General features: G+C 37.6%; 1 protein-coding gene across 1 annotated transcript; it reads right to left on the bottom strand.

Annotated features, from left to right (window-relative positions):
* Nucleotides 1-10,162: 10,162 nt before the first annotated feature.
* On the bottom strand, nucleotides 10,163-15,216 carry LOC117560587 (interferon-induced protein with tetratricopeptide repeats 1-like). Its single transcript, XM_034237510.1, has 2 exons — nucleotides 14,994-15,216; nucleotides 10,163-12,307 (listed from the first exon to the last, which is right to left on the bottom strand). Exons 1-2 carry the CDS (start codon nucleotides 14,999-15,001, stop codon nucleotides 11,011-11,013), a joined length of 1,305 nt encoding a protein of 434 aa, XP_034093401.1. The 5' UTR covers nucleotides 15,002-15,216; the 3' UTR covers nucleotides 10,163-11,010.
* Between the last annotated feature and the right edge of the window lie 317 nt (nucleotides 15,217-15,533).

The following is a 15,533-nucleotide window of genomic DNA, read 5'->3' as shown; positions in this document are numbered from 1 at the left end:
ATCTACAGCAATGCATCATATTCTATAAGATCATTATGTTTCCAGCATGTCTGCCTGTCAGAACCACAAATCTCTTAAAAGCAAACTTTTCAATGAGTTCCAGAAAAACAGCCCTGTTTTTAGCTGTGTGCCACTGCATTTTCCAGTTGATCCAAGACGTTTTTTCAAAGGGTTTATCTAGTTTGAACCTTGATGATTGCAGCTTACAGCTAATGAACACCAGACAATTTGAATATTACATAAGACCAATACAAAAATACAGAAATGTCGGCCTTCTCAAAAATATACTCATGCTTGCCAAAGTGCTCAAAAATGTCCTGGTAGATGGCTGCGTTGACTTTGGACTTGATAAACACAGTGGACCAACACCAGCAGATCACATGGCTCCCCAAATCATCACTGACTGTGGAAACTTCACACTGGACTTCCAGCAACTTGGATTCTGTGCCTCTCCAGTCTTCCTCCAGACTCCGGGACCTTGATTTCCAAATGAAATACAACATTTTATTTCTGAAATAGAGGACTTTGGACCACTGAGCAATAGAAAAGTTATTTTCTCCGCAGGTACGATGCTTCTGACGTTGTCTCTGGTTCAGGAGTGGCTGGAATGCGACAGTAGCAGCCCATGTCCTGGATACGATAATCTTCCTTCTTCTGACAAGCTTTAAGGACATGCTGATTTAATTTTCCAGCTAGATTTGTCCCCTGCCCACACTGCCAAAAGTACCAATACCTAGTAATATGCCCATGGAATTACTGTGCTTGATTGGCCAGCAATCTCGCCTGACCTGAACCTATGATGGAGGATGATGAGAGACACAAGACCCAACAATGCAGACTGCTATTAAAGCAATTCTGAGAAATTTAATTTTGGATTTTCATTAGCTGTAAGCCGTATTCACCAAGATTAAAACAAATAAACGCTTGAAATAATTAACTTTGTGTGTAATTAATCTACAGCACTTTGGTCTGGAGGTTTTAAAGTGCTTTATAAATAAAGTTGGATTGGACTAGGGAGATGACTGAAGTTGGTAGTTTTTAGAGAGGTATGTCACTCATCAGGATTGAAAACACTCACGCACTGGTGAAGACTGGAAATGAAAACCAGGCTGAGTTTGTGTAAAGGCGGGAAGGAGAAAGCAGGTCAGCCACGCCTATCCAGGAGCACACACACACAGGGAACAGATACAGGAGACAGACACAGATACAAACACGAGTACTGTCGATCTGAACACAACCTCAATCTATTTGTCTATGATTGTGACTTAGATGAATATCAATGCATGAGTAACACCAGAAAATTCCCACGCTTCACGTACTTTTTCTTGCCACTGTTCATTGTTTTATTATTTATTGTGCTGTGTTGGGTAAGTTGTGTGGAAGAATAAAGGGGGAAAGGGGTTAGGCTTACTGAGGAATCCAGGGTGCCCGGAACAGAGAAACCAAATGGGTCATACCCCCCCCTACTTGCTTCTTTGGTGCAAGTCAGATCCACTGAACCCAGCTCATGTTTACTAACAACGCACATGCCGACAGCTCTTATGCCATTCAGAGATATGACTTAGATGAATATCAGAGCACACTTTATGACCAATGCAAGCATAACACCAGAAAATTCCCACGTTTCACATACATGGTTTTATCTGGACAGGAAGGGGATGGAAAACTGTAATGTGTAAAGCAACCAAAGCTGTCAGACAAACATATTTACTTTGGGATTGGTTGGAGTAGAAGAAGATGGTTACATAAAACAAAGGTACAAAAAAGGTTTACTGTTTGTGTACTTCCATAACATTAGATATACTGTGTACATGTGTACACAAAAAAACTAAATCTAAAGGTTTTGTAATTAGATTAGTGATGAACAATGATGTACTAATGTGTGCCTCTGAAATTGTTTATGATCAATTAATCAATCACATTTTGTTTGTGGCCCAGTATAGCAAATTACACATTTGTCTCAAGTGGCTTTACGGTGTGTACAGAAAACAACACCATCTGTCCTTAGATAGAACAACTCCCAAAGAAACACCACAGTTAATGAGGAAAATACAGAAAAGATCCTCAGGGAGAGCAACAGAGGAGGATCCCTCTCCCAGAATGGACAGGCGTGCAATAGGTGTTGTGTGTTTAAATAAAAAAAGTTGTACATTTACAACAGTCCAAATGATAGTAAAGAAAATGTGTCTATATATAAAAAGAAGAGGTAAAGGGATCCAGTTGGATGTCAACAATCTTCCGGGTGCTGCCAGAAGTAGTGAGGTGGACGTTTGAACAGGTTTAGAGACACAAGGAGGTAAAAGGTGATCATCAAAATAAAATAGAATAAAATAAATAATGATTCCTCTCGGAAAAATAAGACACAAGACTAAGTGAATCGATGCAACAATATAAAACCCTATACAATAGAGTAGACATATAGGTACAACAAAACAAAACAAATAGTAATAAAAACGTCATAACTCTAATAAGGGTTAAACAATTAAAATATTAAAAGAACGCAAAAGGAAATGTTGCTATTAGAATTAAATAATTAGTTATAATAATTAATGATATTAGAAGAGGACCTCACTTTGAGTCCATTTAATTTCAATATAATTTCCCAAAAAAGAACCCGGGGTAATGTTTTTGTTGTTGTTGCACATTGCCACAAAGACCCCTCCAGCAACAAGCATAGCAAGTTTGCTAGCCTAGAGAGGGGGAAAAGATGAGTAAACTCAAGAGAAGAAACTCCCTCTGGGGGGAACTTTGGGATTTTAGCCTTTGAAGACCCTTAACATGCAACAACCTACGTAACACAGTACAGGAAACGGAAAACCCCAGAAAACATAACAGGGCCTCTTAAAGAAGACATTTGGTTGATATAGTCTCAGAAACCTTCAGTAGTGTGTCATGTTTTAATGGGAAATGTGTTATTGTGCTGACGTCTCGTCTCTCTGGTTCACTTCCTTCTTTTGATCCAGTGAATGCAAATGTAAAGTATGGAAGGAAACCCGAAGCCGCAAGATAACTAAACGATTAACTAATCTGTGGACACATAAATCCACTCAGCCCAATACAAATACTTCCCTTTGTACTGGAGGAGCTACCAGTCTCTTTGAGAACTAAATTACTTTGGATGTTTAAATTATGTTCAGATTATTATGTTAAAGATACAATAAAGGTAACATATGAGCACCACCTTTACAGGCTATAACATTAAAAAGGGATGAACACATTTATATGATTTAGTTCAACTACTTTTGCTCAAGTAGGAAGCCAGAGTAACCTACCTTTTCACCAACAAAGAGATATCATACATTTATGACAGCTAGGATAGTCATCGCTTGCAATTCTATCCAAATAAAATCCGATATATAGACTAATAAAAACCCTAAAGGGATTGTTTGATTGCCTATTGTCAGAAGGATTATGGAAAACTACAGGCCTCACATTCATGAAACTGGTGTAAGGGTATAGCGAGCGTGTGCTGAAGAAGAACCCATTCCTAATAAGGGATTTAAGCTCACAGAGAGGAACATGAGGGATTCTACTATGCCGAACGCCAAACTAGAGACAGGAACAGAGTTAGCTAAAGGGCTTCAATTAGCACACTGTGCTGTGTCGAGTTGTGTGGAAACATAAAGGGGAAGGGGGTTGGGTTTACTGGGGAATCCAGGGTGCCAGGAACAGACAAACCAAATGGGTCATATTCCCCCCCTTACTTCTTTGGTGCAAGTAAGGTCCACTGAACCCAGCTCTTGCTTACTAACAACGCACATGCTGACAGCTCTTATGCCACAAAAATGCATGAAAAGACAGGCTGTTCATATAAAAAGTGGGGTTTAATGCATATTCAGGTGTTGACATATAGAACATAAGAATAAGCACTACCCAACGTAAACAAATATTCAAAAAAAGAGAGATATCTCATTTTAAACTTGGGAGATCGCACATGAGGAGGACGTTTTAATAACCGATTGTAACATGTTTTTTTTTACTTATTTAAAAACTTTAAACCTTGCTCCACCCTACAAAAAAATTCCCAGGAAAAGCCTTCTGTTTTTCTACATCTAAATCATAGAACTCACTTACTTTGGATACATGAATGGCAAGCTCTCTCAGTTTTTTTTTTAAAGGAAATTAAAAACCAACATTGTTAGTGAGCTCCTAATTTGATGTACTGTTACAGCTAGCTAGTTTTTAAGATTTAAAGACATAATATGCAGCATTTTCGCACAAATGTCTAAAAAAGACTAGACTTATTTATATATTTAGTTGAGTTGCGTATTTACAATATCCCAAATGTTTTCAAATCCAGAGGAATTGTAATCAAGGTAATGGTGTGTTTCATTTTGTGTGGAATAAAGTTGTCCACCTCTGTGCATACGCCAGCTAAATCTGGTTACTTTTAGTAATCAGATATCTGGATCTTAATTGATCCCAGAAACAGGCTGAGCGAACTTAGCCGTTAGCTTGTAGTTCCTCCACACTACAGTATGTTCACCAGGAAACACCCATTTTGAGACTCCAACTGCTTTATTTCGTGTTTTTACCAGATGTACTCACAGGGTCCTTTCCTTTGGGGAGATAGGGCCTCTCTGTGGCGTTCATCCCCAGCTAGGCAAGTTATCTTGGTTTTACTTTATTTAAACTGTAACGGTATTGTTGCTTTTATTGTATTTATTTTCAGTGTGTCTATTTTTGCCTGTGAACAAATGTGTCTTTATTCTTTTATTGATTGCTTATTGTCTTAATTTCAAACTGGAAAGCACTTGAGGTTGTTTTAAATGTGATATATAAATAATCTTGACTTGACTGAGGAAGGCTGCATTCTCACTCTTCCTTTGAGCTGCATGGCTGTCAGTGTGTGACCTGTGCAGCCAGTGCAGTCTGTGTAGCGTTGTCTCTGTGTGAGACGTGTTCACTTGGCTAGTGTTTGTTTTGTGTCTGGAGATGTGCCCCATTGTTTGTGTTATAAGAAAGTGGTTCTTAGTTTGTCTTGAGTTTGTTTTGTATATTGGCGAGTGAGACCTTTGTTTTGATTCATAACAAAATATATTCAAATCAGCTTCCTCTTTCTTTTTTTTAGGTGGTTGTAGTTCAGGCACACCCATCCCCTGAGTAAAAACATAGATGAGGCACACTGCATTCATGACAAGCTCAAATCAAAACAAGTGAAACAGTCAACCACAACACAATTGAGCCTATGTGTGAAATGTGTTGGATGAAATCATTTGCTCAATGATATGAAACAGATCTTACGTCGTTCACAAGACCAGACAGCTCAGTCAGTCAGTTAACTCATCACAAGTTTTCCTTAAATGTAAATGATTTGTAACGCGTTTGCACGTGTCAGCCGCCGTAAATTACTCTTCTGAGACAGCCAACAGTTTTTAAGAGAGAATTGAAACAAGACTCGATAAAGGTGGTGTTGTCAGAGCTATGTTTCTCATCTTAAAGAAGGCATTTGTAAATCTGCAAGAGGTGCAAGCATGAAGAGATTATATCATTCCACTCAGGAAAAGTTGATTCAGTTAATTTTATGATCAATGGAACTCAATCCCTCAAGCCTCATTGAGTTTATTTAAAACTCCTCCAAAACATTGTAATCAGCTCTACTAAATAAACAATCTACTGCACTGCTCCCTGTCTTTCTCGAATGCTATGTATGCATTTTTTGTTTTATTATTTTAAATGAGCATGTCCATTGTGCTCTAAATTGTCTGTTTCTAATGATTGTATTAAAGTGTTATTTTATATTTAATTTTTGTTTGTATTTTGACTGATGTACATCTGTCCAGGGATTACAGATCAGTATTAGCTTCGTTGCTAACTCTATCACATTCACAGAAATGTTGATTAATGTGCCCTGTCCCTGACAAATGCAATCAATTACAAATCTTATTTTTATATATTTTATAACATTCAAAATACTGTAAGAAAGAAACAGTGCATCTTTATAAAAGATCTGTTTTTTATCCATTCTGTGGATGTATTTTTGTTGTTGTGTTCAAATGTAAAAAATGTGATACACTTTGCAAATGATCATGTATCTTAAGAATCCTGACTATTTGTGACTTCACTTCAGCCAAAGGTTTAGAGGAGCTATTGAACATCAAATAAAATGTCTTTCATTTAAATGATCAAAAAACAATAAAGGCTCTATAAAACTCCCTATTACCCAGCAGGATATACAAACCAACAGAGAAACTACTGACAGTTGTTGAAAGTTGAAATCCCCCCATCATATAGTAGATGATGATGTTTCTTTTGCTGTCATTACATTTCAACACAAGTGTCAGATTTTAGTATAGTCAGTTTTTTCTGGACACGCCCACTTGTTTTCCGTGCGGCGTTCACTGCTCTCATCTGCAGGATCTAGAGCAGGGGTGTCAAACTCAATTTCATCACGGGCCACATTCGCATAAAGGTTGCACTCAAAGGGCCGGTTGTAACTATATAAATATATAATATATATATATATATATAAAATAATGTATTATATTACATGATTGCCGCTGAATTGGATTATTATCGGATAGGATAATAACTTAGTAACTAACTACGTTTGAAAGCAGAAGTCCAGGGCAAATAATTGCAAGTCTCTTCAGTGCGCATGTCACAAAACGAGATGCATTGTGGGACATGTAGTTTATGGGCAACCTGCTTCTATAAAGTGGCATGTAACCATATAATAAACGTATTATATTATTTGCAAGCTCTTGTGGGGCCGCATAAAATGAAGACGCGGGCCAGATTTGGCCCCCGGGCCTTGAGTTTGAGACCCCTGATCTAGAGGCAGGCCTAATGAGGATCCGTCATCTTCATCCCGTTGTTCTCGATGAAGTGGAAATTAGAGATCTCGTCCATGTTGGAGGCGTGCTGCAGACATCTGACACACCACCACCACCACCACCAACAACAACAACAACAACAACAACAACAACAACAACAACAACAACAACAACAACAGGCACAGGTTAGTGTGGACAACGACAACATTTCAGAATCAGACCAGAATCAGAATCAAGTTTATTGCCAGGTCCGTTTACACATACAAGGAATTTGCTTTGGTATATGGTGGTACGAACATAAACAATCTAAGAAAATAAGTTGCAATAGGAAACAAATAAATATATAAGGATAATACAAAATAAGTATTTTTAAGAGACAGTTTAGCATTAATAATAATAATAAGGACAAATATTTACAGCAAATTTGAATATACAAAAACCTTAAAAGCTAAAAATACAAAAACACTTAGGACAGTGAGTATATGGCCAACTACAGTATATTACATTTTAAAGGATGAAATATAGAATATCATATTTAATTCCTAGTTGTAAGATAACTTTTTAGACTTTCATTGATTTAACATTTTAAATTCCTTAAGGAGAAACTTGGATATTTGTTTCTTGTGTGTAAACCTCAGTGGTTACTGAACCAGCTGAAGCAAAAGGTCCTTACAAGAGGTGAGAGAGAAACTATGTTTTTTTAATTTCATGTTGTTTCAACAGCAGTTATAAAGAACTAACAAAAGCATACTTAACCAGCACATGATGGACATTATTTTATAAATAAGTATTTTCATGTCATTGAAAAGTCACCTTCACAGGTCTGAGGATGGACTTGGACTAAAGAAATTGTGTTTGACTAAGACCAAAAAGACCCATTACACAACTAATTGACTAAGAGGGGGCAGTCATAGCACGTAAACAAATTTGGAATGAATCATTCGAAAAGTTTATGAGATTTTTTTTCATGGTATAACTACTTTAATAAAACGATACAAATAATAGTGCCTTCAAATATAATTCAACACTATCATGAAAATTAATGTATATCAACGAAAAGTCTCAAATGCATTGCGATAAAAGGTAGTTTAAACTTTATCCTAAGAAATCAAAGTTTTCAGTGAATACGTCATAACATTCAGACATGCAGTGTATCAATGATGAAGGGAAATATTGGACACAATATTTGTGGTACAATGTAAACACGTTTACTTTTACGTAAGTACAACACTGAAAATAGTTCTCCTTTTCCACACACAAACAACTATTACAATTATAATACAACTCACCCATAAATAGGCATCTTTTATATTTACATTATTTTCATTTATCTTTTATCTTTAAGAGATAATTGCCTCATTTACAATAACATAACAATGAAAATACATGCAATAAAGTGGATAAATCAAATACAATTCTGATAAACATCACAAGACATTTCTACTACTTAAAAAAAGTTTTTGAAATGTCCACAGATTGGGCCAATTGGACCCTCTATCCTTTTATTTTGAACTTCCTGCTATCAGTAGTTACAAGTCTTTCATATTTGCTTCTTCTTTGTGATTTAAGTGGTAGCATTACGATATAATTGACTTACAAAAATTACATTTGTTATATTTTGTTGGACAGATCAATGAGTCTTTATTAGATACACTATACACCAGCAAAGGCTCACCACAAGGGGGCATCCTGTCCCTCTTCCTGTTCATTCTCCACACTGATGAATGTAAGAGCATGCATTCCAAAACACAGAATATGGTATTAGGACCAATGTCAAATCAAATCAAATCAAGTTTTATTTATATAGCACATTTATAAACGATTTTTGATCGAGCCAAAGTGCTGTACATCAAATTTAAATAGCCTACAGTAGAGACACCTGTCTACTTATTCAGGAAGTCAAATACATTCAGTGTTCAAAAAGCATTTGACCAACCTTCTACAGTTTCTTAATCCAGAGTATTCTTGCTCTAATGCTGCTTCCTCTCCCTTATTGTCGATTAAATAATGCGCTTTCAGACCACAGTTCCCTGAATGCCCCCTCTGAAGTTTAGCCTCATGCTAGGGGCAGCAGGTCAGGGCCTTAACATCATGGGGTATATAATACTCATGTCCTCCACCCCAAGTTCCTTCTGATTCCTCTCGGGGGTGCACATGCCTCCCCAGATGCTAAAAAACCAAGGACTTGAAGAACAAAATGGTGATTATTGTCTGTTTTGACTTGCCTATAATCACATCACCATAGATTAATACAGTTGTGTTGAAAGAAATCAGACGAAACTTTTGGAATAAAACCCTTTGATTGGTTTACAGAACTGTAGTAATTAAAGGGGCCCTATATGCTCCTTTTCAGGTTTCTATCTTTATTTCTCTCATACTGCTCGGCAGCACCTCTGCTTTGCCACTAGCATTTATTTTCATTTAGAGTCTGATTATGGTGTGGATCTACAGTATGATTCAATCATTTAGGTTGCTTCTATTCATCTCTATTTTTTTGAAGAGTTTCAATGGATGCACGCGGAGGAGTTACCGGTAATCAACAAGCTTCTTCAGTGTTTGAGCAGCACTAATACAAAATAACAAAGCAAAAAATGTTTTAAAAACATCCTGAATAGTTTAATACAAAATGCCTGTGAAGTGTGCAACACATACCCACTGTTAATCTAATGTAGAGGAAGGGAGAATGGAAGGAAGGAATGGAGTAAAAAACACTGAATAGACAACCCAGTTTCACGGCATTTCGTGTTATAGTCACGACATTTAATCTATTGATTCGTGTTCACCAACACGATATTCCCCTTTTTTTCGTGTCACACAGACCGATTTTAAAAAAGCGATGTATTTCTATTCGTAGTATGTTTCGTGCCTGTAACACGTCTTTTTGTCCGTTTGGGTCTTGGAAGACCGGAAGCTGTGGGGTTCATAAAAACATGTTCTTACTCAATATCAAGCCATGATTATTGTTTTTATTTTAAATTGTATAATGTCTGACTTTTTTTGTCGTCTGTGAGGAAAATAAATGGGGCTCAGAGCCTCAGAATACTGAAATCTGTTTTTTTAAATCTTTTTTTCCTTCTAATTTGTTATTATTTTCTAAATAGTGCATGGTGATATGTAAATGAGTTCATATCAAATGGAAAAGTTACGTTTTAATGCACGTTATTTTCTACTCATTTAGATAATGAGCAGCAGCTGTCTGCAGTGTCAGAATGAAGAGCTGTTGGAGAAACCTGCACCATGACGCTCTGCTGCTGCCATCTACTGCTGTAACCAGGTTACTGTTTGGATACCACTTCCTGTTGACAGGGTAGTAGTAGTGCTACATTTTCTATAGAGTATATGCATGTATTAACCCTAAAGCAACCAGGAAACCAAAAACAAGTACATTTATTGGTTTACATAATGCATTTTTATTGTTTTTTTACAATATAGAGGCACTCTTGATATATAATCAGTTGCATCATGCAATACTATTGAGGTTATACATCCATAATATATTGCAATACCAATCACACATTTTTATATTACACAAATAAAAGCTTACGGCAAAGCACATTTCATAGGTTATAGAGTATTTTGCTAGAAAGAACAGTGCACATGGAAACAACATACACATAGTTCAGGAAAACAACATGTCAACAACCAGTGTTATAAAGGATGTGGCTTATTTCCTAAATTGAGTGTAGGCTACTACTGCTGACAGTTTTTCACTGCATAAACTCTCAGATACATCCTACCTGACTGACCTCCTCCACAGACACACTCCCACTCGCTCTGCTGCTGCCAACCTCCTGTCCCCCCCCACCCGGACCAACCTCAAGTCCTGGGGCGATAGAGCCTTCTCCGTTGCTGCACCCACCCTCTGGAACTCACTACCCCAACCCATCAGAGATTCTTCCTCCCTCACAGCATTCAAAACATCACTCAAAACCCACCTGTTCAACACTGCATTCAACCACTGACCCCCCCCCCCTATTTTCTGTTCTGTTTATCTCTTTTTGTATTTTTCTTTGTTTTGTTTTTTGTTGTTTGTTTTTTTAATTCTCTGTCAAAGCGTCTTTGAGTTTCCTGAAAAGCGCTATACAAGCCTCATGTATTATTATTATTATTATTATTATTATTATTATTATTATACATCTTCTCAATCAATAAGTATACAGATTATTTTTAGGTAGTGCAATACCTACGTTTTGTTCTGATTGTTTTACCTGTGCTGTTAAAAACACTACGGCTCTTACAGGTTTGCCAGAAACTCCCTTATTTCTCCGCACATTCTGTCCCTGCCTTTGGCCCTGATCTTCTCCAGAACTTTGATGCTGCTGTCACGATAGAAGGATTGGTGCGGTATTGCTGCTGCCTTCATGTGATATTTGAGTGACTTTTGATACTCCTTTCGATCGAAATTTAAATATCTTGCGTAGTTGTTGTAAAGCACCTGTTTGTCTGCTGGTTCCAAATCCCTTTCTAGCAGTTCCTGATATATCTGCTCAGCTTTAGCCTGGCCATAATTTGCCTTTGCATACACATTTGCAAGGTCCATCTTCTTCACAAGGGAAGAATGAGGGTAGAGAGAAATCACCTCCTCATGGAGACCCACTGCTCTGTCTATCATGCTTTTCTTTGGGCGACTGTCCCTGGAAATAGTTATCTTCCATTTGTAGCAGAGAGCAGCGCATCTCTTCAGATAACGCTCATCTGGATGGTCCTTCAGAGCCTCCTCTGCCAAATCAATAGCCTCATCAACAGGTAAATATGTTCTGTAAACCCTTAGTATGGCTTTAAAACCACTGTAGCTGCTGACAGGATTCCTTAAAACCTCTCTGGCTAACTCACGTGCTTCATCTTCAATACTTTCTCCTCTCTTAGCACGTTGATCAAGGTATTTAACAGCGAGGTACAAGTTCTCTGGATCCTGTTCCTGAGCGATTCTCATTTTCTCCAAGATTTCCTCTTTCAGCCCTGTGCTGCTGTGCTTAGAAGCATTCACTAACCCTATGATGTAGCTAGTGTTCCACTCCACCATGTCCGGCTGCATCTTGATGGCTTTCTGGAAGTAATCTGCAGACAGCAGCTTTTTGTCTGCGCTGAAGTTCATCAGGGTCCAGGCTTTTTCAGCGTAGGTCTCCGGGTGGAGCTCCTCCTGGGATGGAGATGGGTATTTTTTATTCAGGGCGTCGATCTTTGACAGGTAGGCCTCGCTCTCTGCTTGCTCTCCCAGGTGGTGGTGCAGCCAAGCCAGGTTCCCGTAGTTCACCACTAACCAGGGGCCCTCACCTGCGTTTCTCATGTTATTGAAGGCCTCTGTAGCCTTGTTGAAGAAACTTTGGGCGTCTTCACTGAAGCCCAGCTTGTACTGAATGAACCCTCGCAGGTTGTAGATGTGACCCAGCCAGCTGTTTCCCTCCTCAGTGCCAATGTCCTTCACGTTTTCTCTTAGACGTATAAGTAAGGATCTGCTGGGGTCCAGATCCCAGGTGAAGTGGCACTGCAGGGCCTCCAGTTTGGACACCGGTGTTTGACTCTTAGAGGCACTGAAGAAGAACAAAAGGAATACATTTTTCAAAAAGCAAATTCAAAAAGTATAATGGAGTATGGCCCACAAATGACACTCGTGCTTGTCTTGTATTGTACTTCTTAAATATAGATGAAAACAGATATTACACAGTATTGTGTTAAGCCCACTTTTCAAACAAATTCAGTCAATTATTTTCTCATACTGATATTCTGCACAAACCGTGCTGTTGTATTTACTGTATAGTGTCCTTACTGTAAGGTAATTATTATATTTACAGCACATTGGCTCAACCAAAAATCGTTTTAAAAATGTGCTATATAAATAAAACTTGATTTGAATTCAAGTTGAAAACATTTTCTATCAAATCTAAGTTGATAAGAAAAATGCCCAATAACTTCTTTTCATATCACGCTTGAAATAAACCCTTCCTATTTCCTCTTATGATAAGCAATCTGAGGCTTCTGTTTTAAGGGATGAGCTGCCAACAGAATAAATGAAACCCTACGGAGAGCTGTGATATAGGCTGTTGTTTTCTTAAAGCATATTCAAGTATTTACCCTTGTGTTGTGTTCAAAAGCTGTTACCGTTCATGGTGTTCGCGGGTACATTTTGACCCATGATGTATCTCAGTCCAAAATAATGATTATCATCCAATATTGTTTTAACTACATCATAACTAACTTATTATGCATTCATAACCGTACAATTCTGCTTTAATTTTATTTGATGGCCCCAAAACACATTACACCACATATTTAAGTAAGAAATATGATTAAATTCACTCATTATATTCCCTATAGTGAAGAAGTGTATAATTATGTTATCTGACTAATAGACTAATATTAGAATACAATTTCCCCCAAAAAAGTTTTTACAACTTTATATTATTAACTACAGTAACCTCTGTGGTATTACGTGTCAAAATTGACCCACATGCTAGAAGAAAAAAAAAAGAAAAAGCTTTTGTTGGACAATGTTGTTCATGCCACGCCCCCACAATATGAAGTGTGTTTGTGTGTGTGTATGTGTGTGTATCTTTGTGTGTGTGTGTGTGTGTGTGTGTGTGTGTGTGTGTGTGTGTGTGTGTGTGTTGTGTGTGTGTGTGTGTGTGTGTGTGTGTGTGTGTGTGTGTGTGTACATGCTTGTGTGTACGTGCTTGTGTTAAATTGTTACAGATGAAGGGGGTGGGGCTGGGGCATCTAAAGTCAAAGATGAATCCTGATTGGGCCAAATTTGACCCAGAGTCACCCACAACAATGCTGCTGGGTCTTCCCAGACCCGAACACCCAATTATACACTTTATTTTTTATAGAGACCTTCAGATTTGGCTAAAATTGTCAAAATCATTTTTGTAGTGTTTATATAGCTGTTATGGAGGATATCATGAAGCCTTGTTCAGATAAAAAAAACTAGAGCATAGTTATTATATCATTTTAACTTGAAACGGGTCACGGGAGACTCGAACACAACATAAGGGTTAAGCATAATTTACCTACATTTGATTAATTTTGCTAACTTATGCTAACTTAACTTAATATACCTCACCTCGAGTGAGTGGCCCAGCCCTTCGTATATTTTTCTGTATGTGGCCCTCTGTGAAAAAAGTGTGGACACCCCTGGTCTAAAGTGTGCTATGTTTGGATAACCACATTTCATAGGGAGGAAGACCGATACAAATGGAGTAAACTTGAATTAACAGGAAGGGAGGGAAGGATTTGTATTTGTGTTAGTTGTTGGACATAATTGAGCTCTAAAATGTACTGTGTTTGGTTGTCTATGTGAAGAAATAAATGTGATTTGATATGCAGCAAGGAACAAAGTGAAAGAAAGAATAAGCAAATTAATGGATACAAATGACACATTAATAGAAGAGTAGAGAAAAAGGTGTTTCAAAGAAGGGGAGAAAATAAGTAACTAAGGAAAGGCAGAAAAGTTAGAGATAATAATTTGTAAAAAGGTTGATGGTAAGGAAGGAGCAGTGGCGAGCCGTCAGGGCCCTCTTTTAGGGCCTACGATATTCTATAAAATAATATTTAAAAACATTAAAAAAAAAAAAAGATTTTTTTTTTTAGTTATATTTTTCATTAGTTTTACCAAAATGAATTGATTTAAAACATAATGCAATATCCTTTTCAATTTCAAAGAACACAAACCCCCGGGCCGTTGTTTTGATATTCCGCTGAAGTATACGCTGTGACTAATAACTCATTTTTTATTTATTTTTTATTTTTCGAGGGAAGGGGAGGGCCAGAGGGCGTAGCTATACAAGTCACGGCTCGTCACTGGGAAGGAGGATACAAGTAAGTAGCTAAGGTATAGGGTGGTAGGAAGAAAGTTATGACATTGAGCAACAAAGTTGAACAAAGAGCCAGGAAATGTAACTGTGACTAAGGGAAATAAAATAGTTAATTAAAAAAAACAGATGGATTTAGCATTTTTCCTCCTGCCGTAACATAACCACAAATACATTAATAGGCTGATTATTAAATAAAAGAAAAATAAATAGGCCTACATAATTTTAAAATTCCTTTAGACCTGGCATAAATCGAAGAAGTAAATTAAGAATTAAGAAGGAACGGATTGGGTAACTTTCAGGATCCATAACGCAAAAATATTCTCCAATAACTCAATAGTAAGACATCCATTTTCCCAATGTTACTTATGATTTACTTTTACAATGAAATCCAGAATCAGCAACTCACCTCATCATTCAGCTGTTTCCTCCGTAGTTCTGTAAAGTGATGTGTATCTTAAGTTTTGCTGTAAATGATGGGATGTTGTTGAGCACAGAGCTTTAAATGCTCACTGCTGATAAAACGGGCGGGGCATTAAGGCGTACATCTCATGAACTGCCTCGTTGCGCCTTGACTTTCGTTTTCCGGTAATGGAAACTACATCTAAGGGAGGATCAGAACAACAGCATTCTCTGTTTTCTCTCGTTTCCCACGAATGAAAACCTACTCTGTCACATAGAAGAAGGGGGGGGGGGGGGGGATAAATGTGCCTTCACTTTCGTTTCACACTTGATTCCTTAAACTGGGTCATATTTTCTGTTAAATTGACATGGGCAAAAGTGTTTGTCTTTTTATTTAAAGCTATAGCCTATATGTCATTCCATAACAAACATTGATTTGGCCAGCTCAGCCATCAATGGTAGCCTAGACTTATCTTCGGTTACACTGGTGGCTACTCTCTCAAAGTCCCCTCCTGAGAAGAAAATCATGCCACTTCTGCTATATTTG

The sequence above is a fragment of the Gymnodraco acuticeps genome, unplaced genomic scaffold, assembly GCF_902827175.1.
Source record: "Gymnodraco acuticeps unplaced genomic scaffold, fGymAcu1.1, whole genome shotgun sequence".
NCBI classification, from domain to species: Eukaryota; Metazoa; Chordata; class Actinopteri; order Perciformes; family Bathydraconidae; genus Gymnodraco; species Gymnodraco acuticeps.
The sequence above is the reverse complement of the archived record's forward strand: the minus strand, read 5'-3'. Positions and strand labels throughout refer to the sequence as shown.